The sequence below is a fragment of the Stegastes partitus genome, unplaced genomic scaffold, assembly GCF_000690725.1.
Source record: "Stegastes partitus isolate 25-593 unplaced genomic scaffold, Stegastes_partitus-1.0.2 Scaffold459, whole genome shotgun sequence".
NCBI classification, from domain to species: domain Eukaryota; kingdom Metazoa; phylum Chordata; class Actinopteri; family Pomacentridae; genus Stegastes; species Stegastes partitus.
Genome location: NW_007578190.1, coordinates 183,091 through 203,198, shown reverse-complemented (window position 1 = coordinate 203,198; position 20,108 = coordinate 183,091). Strand labels below are relative to the sequence as shown.

At 45.2% G+C, this 20,108-nt stretch overlaps 1 protein-coding gene across 1 annotated transcript in view; it reads left to right on the top strand.

Moving 5' to 3' along the window:
* LOC103360700 (guanine nucleotide-binding protein subunit alpha-13) overlaps positions 1-17,906 on the top strand; it is a 22,389-nt gene extending 4,483 nt beyond the window's left edge. The window contains exons 2-5 of the mRNA XM_008286568.1: positions 2,987-3,216; positions 5,810-5,860; positions 10,522-10,722; positions 11,324-17,906. Coding sequence (XP_008284790.1) covers positions 2,987-3,216; positions 5,810-5,860; positions 10,522-10,722; positions 11,324-11,695 — 854 coding nt within the window. The 3' untranslated portion in view covers positions 11,696-17,906. The remainder of the gene's footprint in view (positions 1-2,986; positions 3,217-5,809; positions 5,861-10,521; positions 10,723-11,323) is intronic.
* The last annotated feature ends 2,202 nt before the right edge of the window (positions 17,907-20,108 follow it).

The following is a 20,108-nucleotide window of genomic DNA, read 5'->3' as shown; positions in this document are numbered from 1 at the left end:
TGAAATAAAAAGCTGATCTTAAATCATCCACCTGCAGCAAAGTAAAGATGCCGTCTGGTTGTCCAGACTGCAGCTGGAGCTGCTGACCAGACTGCTGACCGCCTGTGAGCGCTTTGGGATGGAGGAGCTCAGGACAGCACTGCTGCTCGCTGGGGACAGGAACGACACAGTGATACATGTTTTCATGTCAGAGTCCAAAACACCAGAAAAGTCTCCAGTATCACCAGAAACAGTCGCTATATTGGTCGCTAGTCACTATTGCCAAAAAAAAAGTTGCCAAGAGGATTTGGAAAGTCGCCAGATTTAGCGAGAACGTCACTGAGTTGTCAACGCTGTGGGTGCTGGTCGGTGCCGCACATCAGAGGCTGTGACGCATAGTTTGAGTGACAAAAAAAATTAAACATGTTTTATTTTAATGTTACAAGTTCACGAAAATCTTCAAATTTAGAATTACATTTTTAAAAAACTAACAAACTAAAATAAAATACGTTTAACTTAAAATATTCATTATTTAATTTCCAAAGCCTCAAGGCGCCGCAGCAGAGGGATGAAAGAGTCGCATGCGGCTCCGGAGCCGCGGGTTGCCGACCTCTGGTCATGTCAGTCCACTCGGTGCAGCAGCTCCGAGGTGTGGGCTCTGCTTTTTAACTGCAGACTAATGAGCAGATTTAATCTGATGCTGGTGTTAGTTTTGGAAATGGAAATTTACAGGGTCATTCCATCATTTTTTCCCTCTGCTTGATCTAAAAAAGCAATTGTTATTGACTACCACAATTTCTTTTCTTGATTTCTTATAGTGTTTCTTGAAGCCAGAAAGTTGATATTTTAAATGACTTTAATTTTGTGGCACGTCTGTGATCTGCTTTTTTTTCTACAAAGTTAATCAACTGAATGAACATCCTCCCAGACTGCTGATTCCATCGTTTTTGCCAGGGGTTGTATGACACACTGGGATACTTCACATCGTTGGCTCCATCAATTTGTTGAAATTACATCAGTTGAAGTCATTGTCATCCAGACAGGTTTTAGAAGAATGCCCATGTTATCTATGTAACATCAGAAGTAGGGCTGGTCTGAATAGCATTTCCTGTTCTCTGGAGATTTGGCCCAACTAATGACGAATATCCCCAACGAATAGTCAGCTGTTCAGCTATTCGGGTCCAGCCCTAGTCAGAAGTCTGCTCTGAGCCCTCTGAAACAAACCGGTCAACACATTCATAGCTGAACAGTCGGCTTTAAGGGTTATTTTAAATCAATACCACGTTGTCACTTTTCAAGACAATGCCATTCATTTAAGTACACTTTATTTTTTGGCCTTTGTGCCTTTATTGGATAGTTTTTAGTCAGAGCGAGACAGGAAAGTAGGGGAGAAGAATGGGGGAGAGGGTCATGAGCAGGAATCGAACTCATGACCTCCACATTGGGACTATAGCCCTGCACATGGGACGCCCGCTCAACCAGGTGAGCTATAGCGGCGCCCCAGTTAAGGGGAAATTTTAAAAAAAACCAAAAAAAAAACCTGCTCATAATTAATCCAAAACATTTGTTTATTGTATTAAACCAAAAAGCTGTTAGCAGCTCAGTAAATCAAATTAAATGTACAATGTACAGAACTGTAACAGGAATACTGCTGCATCATTCTCAATATCAAATGACACTGCTGCAAACAACCAAGCTCAGTGATAAATATTAAAAACACATATTTTTCAAACAAATGAAAGACGCATTATGCAGCCACATGTGAGCTTGGTGTTGTTCATAAATGCGGCAAGTTTGTGAAACATGGCTGACTAGAAGAGCGCTGTGAGGACGCAGAGCTCCACCAAGCAGCTCGTCTTCACCATATTGTGATTTCCAGCAAGTCCTGCATTCATTTGATCTACACTGTTAGCTTCATGGAGAATCAGAACATAGCTTTAGCATTTGAATTAACATTGATATCGTTAATAACAAGGTGACGGACTGATGAACGCTTGTTCTGTCCTCATATTTTCTACACTTATTTCTGCAGTTCCTTATTGGCTTTAAGCTGTTAGCTAATGCTGTGCTAGGTTGGCATAACTACAGCGAGGTTATTGCTAATATAAACAGACAGGGAGCAGCTTAAGCTAGGTTAGCACAACTTTAGCAATGCAACATAAATGAAAAGCATGACCGACGCAACGAAGGACGCGTCAGTCGTCCTGACTCATGGCAAAGAGAGTTAAAGTGGACCAGGAGACATGCTGAGTCATCATTAATGTGAACCAGGAGACATGCTGAGTCATCGTTAACGTCACTACGTGGTTCTGAACTGATCTGTCAGCAGCTCTGCTCAGCCCACTCCTGTGATGCTGCCTGGCTGTAGCTTCCTCATGTACTGCTGAGAAGACAGCGGTGAGAACTGAAGGACTGAATGGAGGCAGAGCTCCAGCACAGCGGGCATTACGCCGGGATGCTGCCTTTTCAAATGAGTGTGTGAGTCTGGCGTGTTGCTGGATGCGTAGCTGAGAACCGCTGCACAGTGTGGACATACGGCTTCATCTTGTCCACTTGTTTTTCTCCTTTTTCGGACTTCACCAGGAAACCAAAGTGATCCCAAACGGGTGATTTTAATGACACCAGAGCGTCTTCCAGCTCTGGCTTGTTGTTGTTGTTGTTAGCATTAGCCATCCCATTCTCTAGCCACACGGGAAGCGCCGACAGGAGAATAAACGGTCCGTCACAGCCTGTGGTCCACTGGAAACTCCTGCTTGTTTTTAGCTCCGCAAGACTGCGCAACTGAGCCGGAGAAGGTCCACCTGTGGGCACCTTGAGATTTAAAGTTTCACAACTGGAACAGTTCTGTATATTGGCTGTTCTTAATGGTCTTAAAACTTTCGTACCGCGGTACACGTCTGTATGGAACCGAAAGGGCCTGGACTGAACGGTTCGGTAGTTGCAACCAATAATTGTAGTCCACCAAGACAGATGATCAAAGCTGGAACACGTCTTTTCTCTCCTTCAGGCATTCGAGTGTTGGTGGATGCTCGTGAGAAGCTGCACATCCCTTGGGGGAACCCATCTAACCAGCGGCACGGAGACACCATGATGGCGTTTGACACCCGTTCAGCGATGGCTCATGGTCACGGTATGGTGGAGCCTAAAGTTTTTCAGCACTACCTGCCATCCATCCAGGCGCTGTGGGCGGACCAGGGCATCCAGAACGCCTACGATCGCCGCAGGGAGTTCCAGCTGGTGAGTAGAATCCACTTGTGGTCAGCGCAAGTACACAAATGCAAACACTTTGTACTGTACAAAATGGATTTCACAGCCTGTTGTGTGACACCTAAAACATCTTAATGCAACACAACAGGCTGCAGTCTGAGTTGTGCAGCTTGGGCTTACTGAAGCTAAATACTACACAGCAGGGGAAGCCTGCTGTGTAGTATTTAGCTGTTGTTAGGGCTCACTTCTACTCAACACAAGTATGCTGACCAGCTGCACCAAATCCTTCCTTTGTGAGCAACTCAGAGTCGGACATTACAGCTGCTGTGTTTTCTTTTTCTTTCTACAACACAACATCACACAGTTTGTTCACCAACACAGTGACTGTTTATTACTGAGGTCACAAAACGTTCTCCTTAAACACCTGATACCGTCTCCATGAGGACTGATGTTGATCACTTTCACTGATGCATGAGGCAGCGTGTTGTTTGTGGACCAGGCATGGCCAGGAGTGGGTCAGTGTTCCTCAGGGTCCTGCCGGAGTACCTCTACTACTGACTGGTCCCTTATCCAATTGCTGATGCAACCTTTGAGGCTGCATGGAAGCTTCAGGGGTTGAGGGCAGTGATGGCCTTTGAGACATTGTCCAGGGCTTCAGTGCTGCCGAGTGAAGAGGATGAATTTGGTTGTTGTGTTGTTAATCAACTTAATTGCGTGTCTGACTCAAGTTGTAGAGTCTTTAGATTGTTATCCATCAAACAGCACCATCGGAGAGGCTCTTATTGCTATGAAACAGAGGCAGTGATGATCCCAAAATCATCTGTGGCATTATTCTGGAGACGACTTCAGCACTTTAATTCTATTTGCTTGTGACTTTGGAATGTTGTGGAACTGGGTTAAAGGGGCTCTGAGCAAACAGACAGCAGGACAACCTGACAGGAGGCTTCTCCTCTACAGCTGATGAGCTGATGAAGGCCTGATCCTCCCTGTGTCTGTGTGCCCCACTGCTCTCCACCAGTTTAGATGAAGGCTCCAGCAACCTCTGGCTGACAGGAAGTGTGTCTGTCTGGGGACAGAACCCGTGTCTGTGGACAGAACCAGAGTCTGGGGACAGAACCAGTGTCTGTGGACAGAACCAGTGTCTGTGGACAGAACCAGTGTCTGTGGACAGAACCAGTGTCTGGGGACAGAACCACTTGAGTTCTGGAGGTTGTAGCCCAAATAAAACAGTAGTGAGTACATGAAAACCGCCTCTTGGATCCCATCCTTGGAATTTGTGTGTTGCTAAATCAGTTAACCAGAGTTCTGTCGTCATTCTACCTAAATGACATAATTGTGGATATATTCAGACTCACATGTCGGTGTACTTACAGTGCAGGTCTTGAAAACGTTTCAGACTTTCACCAGCGATACCGTAGTCGTGGTTTGTCTCGTTGAAAGCTGAACCTTTACGATTCCATCGTCACCTCTGACCCTCCTAACGAGTGTCTGACTATTGCATCTCAGGGCAGCTGGATAAAACTGGTAACATCAGAGGGATTATTAGACCAGTAAAAAAACTGAAATAAACATTTGCACATTTAAACGAGTAAATGAGAGCGAAGCTGCATCAGGCGCTGACGACACCTTTCATCTCTTTTGATGTCGCTGTGCTGGAACAGCTACAGCAAGAGGTTCAGGTTGTTCTTCAGTACAGACATCTAACCCTAACCCATCGTCCATCCTCATGAACATGATTTCTCAGGAGCGTCTGTTGAGAATTAAAATGTGACACCAACATTCACTTGGACTTGAGGATAGACTGATCTGAATTTGGTAGTCAGAGGTCAGTGTAACTTCATAAAACGTGTCCATTTGTCAGGATTCATGCACTAAATGTGGAATATGTCCCATAAATATGTAACAGGACGACTTTACTGTGACATCATAATGTTCTGAAAAAGCACCTTTTCCAAACCCACAAGGAACAGAAGGGGAGATTGTCTTCACGTGACAGGAATCAGGACAGAGATGAATGAGCCTGCAGCTTGAGTGGTCGGCGGATCATTACGAGGCTTTCTGTTCTTTATCTTCTGCAGCAGCTGTATCACTTTACTGCATCATCACATCACCCCCCTTTTTTTAAATGGCTAAAATGCATCGTATACGTGCAAATTAGTCGACTGACTGAAACATTACCAGATTTTTGAATGCCATTGGCTTTAACATCCTTTTATTCCTTAAGTATTCGGCCAGCGATTGTTGGGTGTACAAAGCATCAGAAACAGTTAGAAATGTCCTGCATGTTTTCCAAAGTGTTGGACATGTTTTGTTTTTTTTTGTTGTCCAACCAAAGCCTTCAGGCTGTCATTGCAGCTTTTCTATAAACAAACTTCATATCCGCTGAGATGGGACCAGTGTACATCGAGCTTTTAAACAGGCCTTCAGCGTCACATTGCTTTCCTGGTGTCCAGCTGCAGTTCTAGTATGTTGTAGCTCTACACATTGAAGCATTTATAGTGAGTCTTAGAGGTGATTGGGGGGGTGTCAAATGAAAAAGTGCCGCTCATGTAGCCCATGTTTATGTGGAAGGAGCTTACAGCCTTGTGATATGAGAGTGAACTCATTTCTCTTTTTCTCTCAGGGGGAGTCAGTAAAGTATTTCCTGGACAATTTGGAAAAACTCGGACAGTCGGTAAGTCCCACCCACACAGCAATGACAAACGCTCATATACCCTCTGCAGATGGGGCAGATTGGTGTGATAGCACTCAGCTAGTTTTCGAAAGGAGAAGTGAAACTGTCGTCTTCCTGTATTTAGTCACGTCTCCACACTGGGTTGTTCCAGTGTTCACTGTTTCCCCTCGAAGCTGCCTGCTGCAGTCTGGGATAGTCCAGAAACAAATAAGACTTATTTCTTATACATAAGCATAATTCCTAAATGTTTGAAATTTCTGTATTTAAATGTATGTAGAGGTATATTTATTGTATCTGTTAAAAATACATAATTAGTGTACAATTCATGTATTATGAACAGAACAAATACAGTGTTTGTTAGAATATTGCTACTTGTTCTCAAGTTGCTTTCATGAAATGAGCATCTTAGCTTCATACGAAGCTTTGAGCCTGTTGCTGTTGCTTGTGCCCGTCACAGTCACTGCTGTGACTCAGGAGACCACATGACTGCGTGTCGATCAGCTGGACCTGTGTTACATGTTTCTGTCACTACTCGCTGTGGCACAGTTTTCTTCATGGAGCTGAAACTGAAGCACAAAAGAAAACATGACATCCTGTGCCGGTCAGCAGCTGGATGATCCTTCCTTCTCTGGTAATGGAAGGCCTGTAGCTACAAACTAAGCTTACCGGTGGAGGAGCTGCAGTCTAAAAGAACGGAGAAGGAGTTTGAGTCAGATATGCACCGGGAGCATTTGCTGCTTTGTTTGACATTCATGTGGTTGTCCATTGAGTTCGTCCCCCTTAGTGGGACAGCTAGAGCGCCTCTGTCACGCTGTGAGGTGTTTCAGGGAGATCGTTTGGTATGAAGGACCTGAACTGAGCCATGCTGGGGCTCCAGTGTGCCGTATGCAGGTCACAAACAGGTGCTTATGCAGAGTTTTTCTTGAAAAAAAAAAAAAACATACAATACAAAAAGCATATAAAACACAAGTGAAAGTTTGCTATTAAAGAGTGTTTGTTAAGTGAAACGTTGCTTTAATATTCCATTAATGCACTTCTAAGGTCCAGGAACACACGCAGAAATAAGTACACTCAAGTACAGCCTGAATTGAATGGTAAGTGGTAAATGTTCTGCACTTATACAGTTCTTTTCTACCTTAGCAGCACTCAAAGCGCTTTACAGTGTTTTCTCATTCACCCTTTCACGCACACACATTCATGCACTAATGGCCACAGTGCTGCCATGCAAGGTGCTGCCTGCCATCGGGAGCAACTTGGGGTTCAGTGTCTTGCCGGAGGACACTTGGACTGTGGAGAGGATGGAACGGCCAACCTTGTGATCAGAGGACAACCGCTGTACCACCTGAGCCACAGCCCACGTCCTCTAAAGGTTCACCTCCATAACCTTCTTCCTGTAATACGGTAAAAACGTTATAATGTAGTTCTGTGTATGATGACAGGCTTAGCTTAATGAAAATCTCCCGACAGCTCAGATAGAGCTTAAGGTTTATGCAGAGAAGCACCAATAATTGCACCATGTAAACCATAAACAACAGCTGACCTGTGGGATGTGCATCATTTACCTCCAGCCTGTGTGCATGGAGTTACCACTGCTGTGCCATTGGCATTAAAGCACTTGTCAAACTCAGTTTAATGAGGCACTTTTCCTTTTGGCTGCTGTGTGACGCTGCAGGTATTTATTCAAGTCAAAGACTCTGACATACAGCAGCCAGCTGTGGGCAATAAACAGGACATCAGCAGGTATTTAGGTTTCTGCAAAATCCCAAAGAGCAGAATGACAGGAGCAAATTGAAGTGATGCACTCAGACAGTTTTCAGAAATGTTCTCGTGTTTTACCCGATGTCATGGCATCGTGAAATTCATGGTTCAGCGTGGAACTTGGCATGACCTGTTTTCGTTTGCAAAAAAAGTGAAGGATGCCAAACTGTTCCAGACAGAGCTCTCTCTGGAACTTTTCCCAGCAAGACTTCTGACAGTGAGAGTTTGGCTGACAGGAAATACTAAACCCAGGAAATTTTATACAAACGTCGCTCAACAAACGATTCACAACAAGCAGTCAAACCCCAGTCGAGATGCAGTCTGCTGATGATGCTCCTGGTTCACCAGACTCGCACCATGCAAGGAATGAGGCACCTCTCACTCAATATGACTTCCTGGATTTGTTTGTAGGACATGAGACTTAGACTTTCTTTGTTGTCATTGCACACAAACACAGTCATCAATCTGGCAACGAAATGTCGTTGCTTGGCAACCGGAGTCCACAGAACTGAAACAGTGAGGCAGTAACTTGTTAATAAGTACTATAACATTATTTTTTTATAATTTTTGTCCAGGCCTGTTTCATGAGTTCATTTTTTAAAATAATTCTGTTGAACCACGGTTCAAAAGCAATGTCTAAATTTTATTGGTTAATTTTCATTGAATTTTATTTATTATTACGTTTGTCTGATTCAGGTTATTTCTGTGACCATTATGGAGTTTTCTTTCGTTAACTGAGGGGTACCAACTATTTGGTCCATGTGTGTGTATGACTGGGATTGCATCAAGGGTGTAAAAAAACAAAAATAAAACCTTGACCAGGACATTTCAAGTCACTATACCTCTGACTCCTGTACAATGCTGTGTCCCAAAGGTTTCCTGGTTATCACAACAGTGAGCCCGAACATTCTGCCAGAGTCATAAAGAACTATCTTCAGCCACAAGAAGAACAAGGAGTCCTGCAACCCCCATAAATAAGAATGGCGAAGACAAACACTGTTGCTGTGGTTTGGCTCTGCTGGATTTCTTATTTCTTATTTCTTTGTGGGTGACTGTGGTTCAGGTGGTAGAGCCTCTGGTTGTAAGGTTGCTGGTTCGATCCACAGTTGAAGTGTCCTTGGGCAAGACACTGAACCCAAAGTTGCTCCCAATGGGCAGCTCTGTTGCCACTGGTGTATGAATGTGTGTGAGTAGGTGAATGAGAAAACGTTGTAAAGCGCTTTGATTGCCGCTAAGGAAGAAAAGTGCAGAACATTTACCATTTATGATATTTCTGTGGCTCTCTTCCTGCTCTGTATGAATACATTAGTCAGTGGACATCCTGGGGAGGGAAAATATCCGGTTGTTCAGTGTGGTCTGTGTGACTCCCCACCTCTGGAATGCTATGAATGTGGATCTGGTGTAGTCATTCACTCAGACCAACTCCTGGTTAGTAATGATGTTGCATCACAGTTAGATTCACTTGTTTTGCTCATCTTGACTTGATGGGCAAAGCCTGCCACGACGAACTCCCCATCAACACACTTTATACTAGAACCAGACCTGTCGCATAGTTTCACAACCTCAGCCCACTCTGATGCCACCTTAGGGCGTCTGTGTACAGAACACATAAACACAAACTGCACCACGAAAAAAATGTGATCTTGTGCAAATTGTTTGAAAACTGTGGACTCTCCCCCCTAAAACGACATCATGTTTTCTCCTCTTTTCCTGGATGGCTTTTCTGTTCACGTTGCAGAACAGACATTCAGAACAGGTATAAACGTTTGATTTCTGGTGTGGTCCAACAGGAACGCCAAGAACCAAGAGAGACCATCAGCTGTTCTTGCAGCCTCATTTTTCTTCACATGATTTGGCATTTGAGGAATGCAACCGTGTGTTTACTGCCTTTATCTGCATGACAGAGCTGCTGGTTTATGTTCTCAGAAGGAGCTGGTAGTTGGTGATGTCTGTTCTGAACGGGGGGAGATGCTCCTTCTCAGTACAGAGAGAGGACGAGGAAGACGTTCACTCATGAAAAGTGTTGCAGAGATTTGTGCAGCAAATGTCAAAGAGGGAGCTCAGACATCCAGAGTTGACCAGTTGTGGTGTGAATTGGACCTAAATGTTGGACCATTGGTTTAGTTACAGGAAGAATCACCCACCACCCAACAAGAACTGTGGAAGCAACGTTTACTCTCAAATTTCATTTTTGTTTAATAAATCAGCAGCGTTTCCCCAATATACACCGAGAAGCTTTCGTTTTTATTTTTGTCTGTTTTTTTTATGGTAGGAACGCTGCTACGTTTCCTAACAAAGTGTGCACATAGTTAAGCCACGTTTTATGAGTCACGTTCTATGAATCTTGTGCTCCGTGCATCGTGGATTTTGTGTGAAACTACATCAGGGGTCTCGAAATCCGGTCCTCGAGGGCTGCAATCCTGCAAGTTTTAGATGTTTCTCTCTTCCAACACACCTGATTCAAATGATCAGCTCATCATCAAGCTCTGCAGAAGCCTGATAACCATCCTGATCATTTGAATCAGGTGTGATGGAAGAAGGAAACATCTAAAACATGCAGGATTGCGGCCCTCGAGGACCGGAGTTCGAGACCCCTGAACTACACGGTAGAAGAGTGTGGAAAAAAAATAGGTAGCATTTCCACTGAAAAATGCAAGTTAACACACAAATGATGATGTAAGAGTTCTCTCTACTAAACCGAGAAATGTTTGTGTTTTTTTATCAGTCATATCCACGGTGAGTACTTCTTCCAGATAAGTACAGAACCATGAAAAATCCACTATTTTAGCAACAAGTGTGTCATTGTAAATGAGGCTGTGCTGAGACGTTTTGGTGTAAAACTTGGATGGAAATTGTTGAACCCGTGGAAACCTTTCTGTGACGAAGCAATGTTGTAATTGCAGGACTACCTTCCCAGCCAGCAGGACATCCTTCTGGCCAGAAAGCCTACGAAGGGCATCCACGAGTACAACTTTGAGATTAAGAATGTACCCTTCAAAATGGTGGATGTAGGCGGCCAGCGCTCTGAGAGGCGACGTTGGTTCGAATGCTTTGACTCCGTCACCTCCATCCTCTTCCTCGTGTCATCCTCTGAATACGACCAGGTGAGTCAGCAGGAAGCCTCCCAGTGCAACGCAGCACCAACACCTCACTGAAATCTAGAGTGTAATATCTATAGAGCTAGTATACCTGCACTGTTTTGCTTTCAACTTCTTACACCCCCCCCCTTAAGCAGCACTTTGTGATAGGTAGTGGTAGGGAAGGAAAAACTGCCTCGACCAGTTTGGCGAGAGGAGAGTGGAAAAAGACAAGATGAGCGCAGAGAAACTACAAACAATAAACATTGAGCAGGTTGGTGAGACCAGTAACTGTAGATCAGAAAATAAGTTGTGGAGAAAGAAGACACAAAGATACCAGGAGAGCACACCGGCCACCTGATCAAGGCCCGGTGATGTTCAGTGGTCTGGATTTCATGGGTTCTCGTTTGGCCAGGGAACCCAGTTTGGACCCTTTTCCTATAGCTGACATTGAGGTAGGGTTCCTGAAAGGTTCCTGGTAATGTTCCTGCACTGGTAAAAAGCTATGAGAAAAGTTTGCCATTGTTAGAAGTCAGTTTTATCACTGATCTCTTTGCTAAGTAGAGCTCAACAAACCTACTTCTCAGACCAGAAACACTTTGACCTCAGCACACATATCTGCCTCCAGGTTCTGATGGAGGACCGGCAGACTAATCGGCTGAGCGAGTCCCTCAACATCTTCGAGACCATTGTCAACAACCGGGTGTTTAGCAACGTCTCCATCATCCTGTTCCTCAACAAGACGGACCTACTGGAGGAGAAGGTCAAGCAGGTATCCATCAAAGACTATTTCCCTGAGTTCTCGGGCGACCCCACCAGCCTGGCGGATGTGCAGCGCTTCCTGGTCGAATGCTTTCGCAAAAAGCGCCGCGAGCAACAGCAGAAGCCCCTGTACCACCACTTCACCATGGCTATCAATACCGAGAACATCCGGCTGGTGTTCCGTGACGTCAAAGACACCATTTTGCACGACAACCTCAAGCAGCTGATGCTGCAATGAGGGAACTGACCAGGAGGAGGAGGGCGATGGAAAATGGGTTTCAGTGCCTTTTTCCTCGAGCAGAGCGGCGTCCTCACATTCACCCTCCTCATTGACTTTGACCTGCTCCTCACTTTTGAACTCTGACTGTAATAAGCCACCACTACTAGCACCACCCCCCACGCTTGCTCTCTGCCTTCCTGAGCTTGTTCACTGTGACTTTGGCTGGGAGCTCCACTCTCCTTGATCTTTCGAACCACTGTAAGTGACCTCTAGAACTCACTGTCCAACCCCACGCTCTGCAGTGGACCTCCCAGCTTCTGTTACGGTGTTTCCTTCCTACGAGTTGCTCTGATTGCCGTCAACACGGCCTTCTGTCCTCTGCTGCTCTGACGGTTTCTAGGAGGGAGACGGTTGTTCTGAAGCTGAAAGCAGGTGCTGACAATATCAGCAACTGTTTCCAGGTGTTTTCCGTCTTTCCAGAACCTGCTGAGTTTTGTCTTTTGTTTTACACCTGCTCTCTGTCGGCGCTTGGTGATGACATCACTGGGTTGGGGGGCGGTTTCCTGTGAGAACAGGAAAGAACAGGGCTAACGCTCAGACACAGATAGGAGCTCTTGCTGCAAATTCCACTTAATTTGAGTTTTCTAATCAATGTTTTTCTTTCTCTAATATATGAATATACTGTATGTACCTATGCATCTTTCTTTAACTTATGTTAGGGGTTTACTCTTTGTGACTGCTGATGGACTCTGTTACAGTTATTTAAAGTGGTGGTTTGGGGGTTGGGGGGTGGGGGGAGGGCAGACAGATGATTAAACCACTTAGAGCACCACGTTAACAGGCTATTGCAGGGGGACACGTTGTGATTTGCTGTTTCTCAGGGCGCGTTATGAACCACTTCTCTGTGATTTGAAGCCATCGAGAACTCTCATGCCTCGGCCTTTCCACGAGTCACATGACAGATTTGTGGGTTGTTTTTTTTTTTTTTCTGAATGTGTCAGCAGAAAAGATTATGCTTCAAAAGCAGAACTCCAGCCATCTTCAACCTGGAGCATATGTTCCCATCAGGGTCTGGACAAAAAGACCTCATGAATCACATGTTAATTCCATTTCCACCTGGACTTAACGTGCTGTCTGGTCTTTAAAACTGGTACTAATGCGCCTGATGGGATCACATGACCAGGCCTAAAGCTGCAGCATCACTCAAAAGGACATTCAGCTGCAAGTATTTTCAGTCATTCTTCCAGTAAAGATGCCAAATCTTCATGGTTCCAATTTCTCAAACGTGGGACTTTGTTGTGCATTGTATTGTTTCAGTAAATTGAATATATTTGGATTTTTGACTGTTGCTCAGAGAAGACAAGACATTTGAGGATGCTAGCTTGGACTCCGAGGGTATCATCGTGGCTGTTTGGCCACAGTCTTCTTAGGTTTCATTGACCAAACACCGATGATTTAAGAGCATAATTGACATATTAGTTACAAGTGAGAATGATTAATTAGTGAATATGCAAACTGCAAGCAGGTAAATAAGTGTATTCAAAGTGCACTTAACACAACTCTGAACCAAAGACTTACCAGGTCAGAGATGAGCCACTGAGGCCGACAGATCGGTGCATGGAGGGTGAAGAAGGTGTCCAGAGCTGGCAGCATCTCACTGCCCAAAACCTCATCTGGTGTCATTCCTACTGCCATGTTCTCAGCGTGCCTTTAAATGTGCATTCATTTGTTGTTCCCACACAGTGTCATCCAGACAGACCACATGGTGACACCACGACTCTGGCTCTCTGATGAGGTTCCTTTGAACAGTCCTGATGGTATTGTCCTGGCTTGCTACGGGGCCTGACAGCTCCTCAGTCAGTGTTACAGACACTCGGAGCACTGTGGTCGTAGTGAAACAGGCCGTGTGTCCACTTCCATCGCAGGTGCTGAATCCATCAGTGTCTTGATGTGAACTTTGTGGATGACCAGGAGTTTTCAGTGATGCTGAATTCTGGGATCAGTGCTGCACGTCTCAGCCTAACAAACCTTCTGTCCACCGCTGGAAGCTTAGCTGTTGAAACTTTTGTTGTGACGTCTACAAGAAAACAAAAGTCAATGTTCAAAAAGTCTCATCTGGTCTAGCATCAGTTCTAAATGATGACTGATGATGTAGTCCAGGTTGAAGATGGTCACATTTGTACCGAAGCCACATGGAACCACATCCACCTGAGCGAAGAAGGTGGACAAAGCTGTTTTATTCTTTGCAGATGTTTTCCTTCCTCTGAGTAAAGTTGCCAACTTAAGTGTTGTGTATTATACAGATGATTTTTATTTTTTAAAAGGTACCTGTCTCTCCCTTCCACACATCCTGAGTTTAAAAGAAAAGGGATAAAGTCAGCCGGTGTGTCCCTGAGGCTGCTCTCATTGTTGTATAAAGTGTATGTACAGTTCACTTTGTCCTCCAGCTGCTTTCTAATGTCTAATATATCGTGTTTCCTTCACACCAACCTCACGCTCAGTACTAACAGCTGAACCTCCCTCACAGACGTCTATGTACGACCCTGAGCATTATTTTTATGATTTGAATACTTGTATGGTGTTTATTGACAGCAAAAGCAGGCGTCTGTTGGCTTGTCTTCTGCTGTTGTAGGAAACAGTCCTACTGCTCAGCCCCCTCCAGATATGTTGAGAACATGAACACCAAAGTCCTCCATGTGTCCTGCAGATTAGCGGCTGCGCTGCTCCACGCTAATGCTGCTAGCTGAAGTAGCAAAGTTAGCGTTTTGTTGAGCTGTTACATCTCTGCACTTTAAGCCAAAAGCTCAGTCTTGTGTTCATGGTGGAACACAGATGTTCCACATGCTTCAGCACAGCTTGTTTTTACTTGTTCTAATCGCTACTGATGGCAGCTAATCTCTGACAAGACTGAATAAGTGACTAGAAGCTATTTTAGCCTGAACGTGGCCCAGATACCCCCCAGATACCCCCCAGGTCACATCGTTGGTCTTTTCACTCTGCTCTACAGAGTTTTCTCCGCTGTGACCTGCAAAACGTCTCACAGCCAAAATGTTTGTCTGCTCGTGTCTCGGTGGGTTTGTTGATCTGATCGCTGACCTTTACGTTACGTCTTGTTGTCTCCAAAGTGATCAGATTCAGATCTACAGTGATCAGCTAATCAAAACTAATTTCATTGGCAACTGCTTTGTCCAGTTAATTGGGGCTTCAGGGACATCAGTACGTTTGGGCTCCATCAGCTGTGTTACTGAATGCTGTTCAAGCTGTTAGACAAAAATGATGCAGATTTATGACATGATGAAATGAATAGAAGCCCAGGGAATGAGTGGGATTTGTAGTTCATTAGAGTCACACTCATTCAAATGACTGTGTCTGTGCTGCTGCAGCTAAAGGCAAAAAACAGCTCAGTTCATGAACAGCACAGTTAGAAAAGGCTCTCATGATTAGTTTAGACTATTTTTAGGTCAATTGTTGGACTTTATGTCTGTTCACATCTCAGTGTCTGTCATTCACAGGATGAACCAGTTTGACATGAGACTTGCTGACATTTGCTCTGTGATTGGTTTGGTTCTGAGCCTCGGTCCTCATCGTCCAACAGCTGTAACACTTGTGTCCTTCTAAAGCAATGAGGATCTGCTGTCACTCTTAGCATGAAGCAGTGTGGTCACATGACGGGTTTTGGTGTGTGTTTAAAAGAGGAAGCTGAACTGAAGCTTGGTGAGTTCCTCAGACTTGGCAGTGTGACTCTGTCACACAGAAAGCTTGTGTCTTCTGCTGGTCGGACTAAAGCTGAAGCCTCCTCTTTGTCTGGACTCAGACAGTGATGCCATGTCTTCGCTTCAGGCCAGACCAAAGCATGCAGTCACAGCAGTCAGACGCTTCATCATGGCTCACACGCGTGTGTGGATGACACTGTTTCCACTCGTGGAGTCTGTCACATCAGAACTGAGCTTGCACAGGAAAAAGTTCTTAGTACTGAACCTTTACTGAACAGTGTTGCAGCATGGTGTCCACAGAAGGCGAAGCTGGAGCAGAACATCTCCTCACAGTCCTGAGCTGTGGATCCAGCAGACCGTTTACAGCTGAAGCTAATCCCATTAATGAGGACGCTTCAGTGTTCAATGACAATGATCTAACCCCTGTCAACGCAGTCTGTGTCAGCCAGTAAAGTTTAAAGCCGCAGTGTTATATTTCAGAAAAACATCCTTCATGCTCAGCTCCACCCCACAAGTGTTGAAGGGATTCTTACAGCGGCTTCAGTGACAAACATCCACATGATGGGAAAGATCCTCTGCTGCTGTTTCCCACTGGATCATGTCGGCGTCCGACGGTCAGCACTGCAGCAGCTGAACAACGTCAGATGAAAGCACCTTTATTACTGAGCTCCTCTCAGCACAGCACGCTTCAGTCCAAAATTCCTCCTATTGATGCCAAATTTAGATTTCATCTGGATCAGTTTCTTCTGATTGGAAATGACATAAACAAGTGACAAACAGTAAGACGTTGTGTTGGAGATATGAACCATGAATTCAGACCATTTTTGTTTTCTAAAAATGCCATTTCTTAAATCAGCTGCCAGTAAACGGAGGAAAAGCCTAGAATTTGCAGCCACATCAAACAATGTTTTTAGTGTTTCTGCTTGACTCCACTGGGAGATGATCTCCAGATCTTTGAAGGCTTCCTCTCCATCACTCTGCTCTTCGGTTGCTCCACAGGTTCTGGATGGATTCAGGTCTGAACTCTGGCTGGGCCGTCCCAGCATGTCCTCATTGTTTCCTCTTCACCACTTTGGCTGCATGTTTGACATCGTGGTCTTGTTGAAGCTCTAGTGCTGGAGGAGCAGTGTTCCTGCAGACCTCCTGATGTTCTCCTCTGTTCTTGTGATGCCGGTTCCTCTGACCTGGTCCATCAGCTCAACAACAGCCCCAAAGCATCACGTTCCACCCCCACGTTGGACCATGGGGGGGATGCTGCTGTTGGGGCTGAGACTTTAACATGTTTAGAGGCTTTTCCTTGTCTTGTGAGCAGCTCCAGTTGGAGGTCCTCCCTAACCCTGTGGTTTGAGCCATTACTCCTGACTGACTAGTAACTGAGTAGAGATCACTGCTGGGAATAGTATAAGCTGTGTTCCTCAAAGATTTCTGCCAGTTTTATGCCATATGAACAGTTACAGACGTGCCATTTTTATTTATTTATTAGCGTTATTAACATCTCAAACATAATGTCTTGTTGACTTTGTCACTTGTTTTTATGGTTTCCACCCAGAAGACACTTCCTGGTCAGATCAACACCACGGAATCCGCTTTGTGTGCAGCTCTGGTCCGCTGTAGATCACTGTCTTCTGTTGTGGTTCATCCCTTAAAGTGCTCAGTGAGTCTGAAAGTTTTTACGGAGTGAATGTTTTGATGCTGCCTCCATCAGAGAACTGTTATAAACGGTGCCGGTGGGAGAACAGCGCCCCCTGCTGGTAGGAGTAGTTGTGTGATGAACAAAGCAGAGGGAAAGTTTACAACCTACTGTTACACCTCTGACCAGTTAACTGTGGACGGTTTGAGCATTTCACTGCTTTGTGTTTGAATCATTCTGATGCCAAATCTCTGCCTCAGCCGAACACCAGGTCCTCTGTAGAAGATGTTCGCTGGCGTCACACTCTGTTGATTGAGTTTGGTTTGTGCTCCTGAAGCTCCACGTCGAGCGTCGCGTCTCCTCTTTCTAAGACCGTTGCTGTTTTTGACACTGCATCTCCTGTGTTGTGTGAACCTGTCATTAATGTTGCCTCAGTCACAGAATAAATCAAATACGAGAGAGAAAAGCCACATTTTAAAGAAGTGTTTGGTTGTGAATACCTGTAGGAGGGAACTGGTGTCGCTTAGTCCAAACTATGCAAAAACAGTGTTCGACAGCCACGACGAGGTGTTTTGTTGTGTGAAAATAATCTTCCTTACTGATGATGCTCTTAATGTCAGTGTCTTATAGAACTGTGTCTGTAACCACATCAGGAGGATGATCATGCCAGACATCCTGATGTTAGTGCCTCCTGTTGCTCTTGCCTTCGCTGTCCAATCATGATGCTGTTTCAGTTTGATGCCACACAAACAGTCTTATTTTCAGTCATTCACGTAAAGCATTTCTCTTCCCAGCTTTGCGGTCTTCAGATAGACCCGCTTTGATGTACAGTCTAGCTTATGCTGTCTTAACCTTCTACTCTTCAATAAATCCAGCTGTTTTTTAACCCCGTTGCTGTCTGTCATCTTGACTTTTACACGAGACGTTTCTGCTTCACGCGGACTCGGGAGTGTTGTGCCCAGGTTAGCTTTAGAGACGTAACACTGATTAGTGAAATACCAGAAAATGAACCCACAGTTCCTGGCAGCAGGTCAACACAACCTGTTGGCTTCTCCTCAATTACATATAGAATATATATAGATGTGTCTTATAAATATTTCATTGATAATTAGTTATAAATTGTATAAAACAGTTTGACATTACATGTAATAATTTGGTTTATTGGTCCAGTGTGCTGACACACTGATGAGCAGATTCTTGAACAGTTTCCAACCTGCACCGTGAATCCATCCATCAGCCTGAACATTAGCCGGCTGTTTGCTTTCCTTCCCTGAAACACTTTATGCTTCAAATGACCTACAGTCCTGTGTTTCTGTAGGTCCACTTTTTATCGTTATCTGGGTGCCCCTACAGCTCACCCAGTTGATCAGGCTGCAGCTCCCTGATGCAGCGGTCGTGGGTTCGACTCCCGCTCACAACCCTTTGCTGCAGATCTCTCCCCGTTCTTCTCTCCCCCAAGAAAAAGAAGTAATCACTATTTAAAACCTCACAGGCTCGACGTGCTGAGGACTTCCAGGATTCACAACATGTCGCTCCCAGTGAGCTTCATCATTCGCTGGGCTCAGATGCAAACTGTTGACTCCACTGTGATGCTCTAAGACCCTTTACATGCCTCCCATGAAGCTTTCATGCATTTTCAAGGTTGTGAATTTTGCAGTCCTCTGATTGTTTGTCATCATTACATTTTATGCAGTGTGAATATGTCTTTCCCAATAGTTCATTCGCTTGTCAACCGAACATTGGAGTGGACTCTGCAGTTGTCTACCTGCTGCACAGATCCCTGACTCACCTGGAGAACACTGGCAGCACTGTGACAGTCATGTTCTTTGACTTCTCCAGTGCTTTTAACACAGTTCAGCTTAGACTGTCACCTGGCTGCATGGACCGTCGACTAGCTCACCAACAGACCACAGTACGTGAGGCTCCAGGACTGTGTGTCTGATGTGGTGGTCTGCAGCATGGGGGCCCCACAGGGGACAGTGCTGTCCCCCTTTCTCTTCACCCTGTACACTTGGACTACCATTACAGCTGTGGGAGCTGTCACCTCCAGAAGCTCTCCAATGACACAGCCATCGTCGGGTGTGTATCTGAGGGGGACGAGCAGGACTACAGGACCATCATCACTGACTTTGTCAACTGGTGAGAGCAGAACCATCTCCAGCTCAATGCCAGTAAGACGAAGGAGATGGTCACTGACTTCTGTAGGAAGAAGACACTCCAGACCGCACAGGACATCCAGGATCTGGACATGGAGATGGTGGAGACCTGTAGATACCTGGGTGTTCACCTCAGCAACAAACTGGACTGGTCCAACAACACAGAGGTCCTGTACAAGAAGGGCCAATGCCGTCTCCACCTGCTGAGGAGACTGAGGTCCTTTGGAGTGTGCAGGACTCTGCTCAGGACCTTCTATGACACTGTGGTGGCGTCTGCTGTTTCCTATGCAGTGGTCTGCTGGGGAAGAGGGAGCACAGACAGGGACAGACAGAGACTGAACAGACTGGTCAGGAGGGCCGGTTCTGTCCTGGACTGCTCCCTGGACCCCATAGAGGAGGTGGGTGAGAGGAGGACGTTAGCAAAGCTCACATCCATCATGGACAACCCCTCTGACCTGCTGCATGAGGCTGTGGAGGCTTTGAGCAGCTCCTTCAGCAGCAGACTGAGACATGGTCCCTGCAGGAAGGAGCAGGTCCTTCCTCCCAACTGCAGCGAGACTGAACAGCATCAGCATCACCGACTGATGTTAACATAAACCAGATCATCATCATGGTAAAAGCTGCACAACAACTCTTTGCACTGATTGCATCTTACACTTGTACTAATACTGTATTTATACATTTTCAGTTTTCATCCTTGTATGTATTGTACATATTATTATTGTGATTATTAGGGTCCGAGCACCCAAAAGGGTGCGAAGACCCTATTGGAACTGCTCGGATTATTATTATTATTCGTGCCAAAGACACGCGTTTTTGAGGCCCTAAACATACTCGAAAACTCACCAAAATTGCCATGCACATCAGACCCGGTGAAAATTTTTATAATTTGGAAGAACAATACACACCTCAATAGAAAAATTGCTCCACAG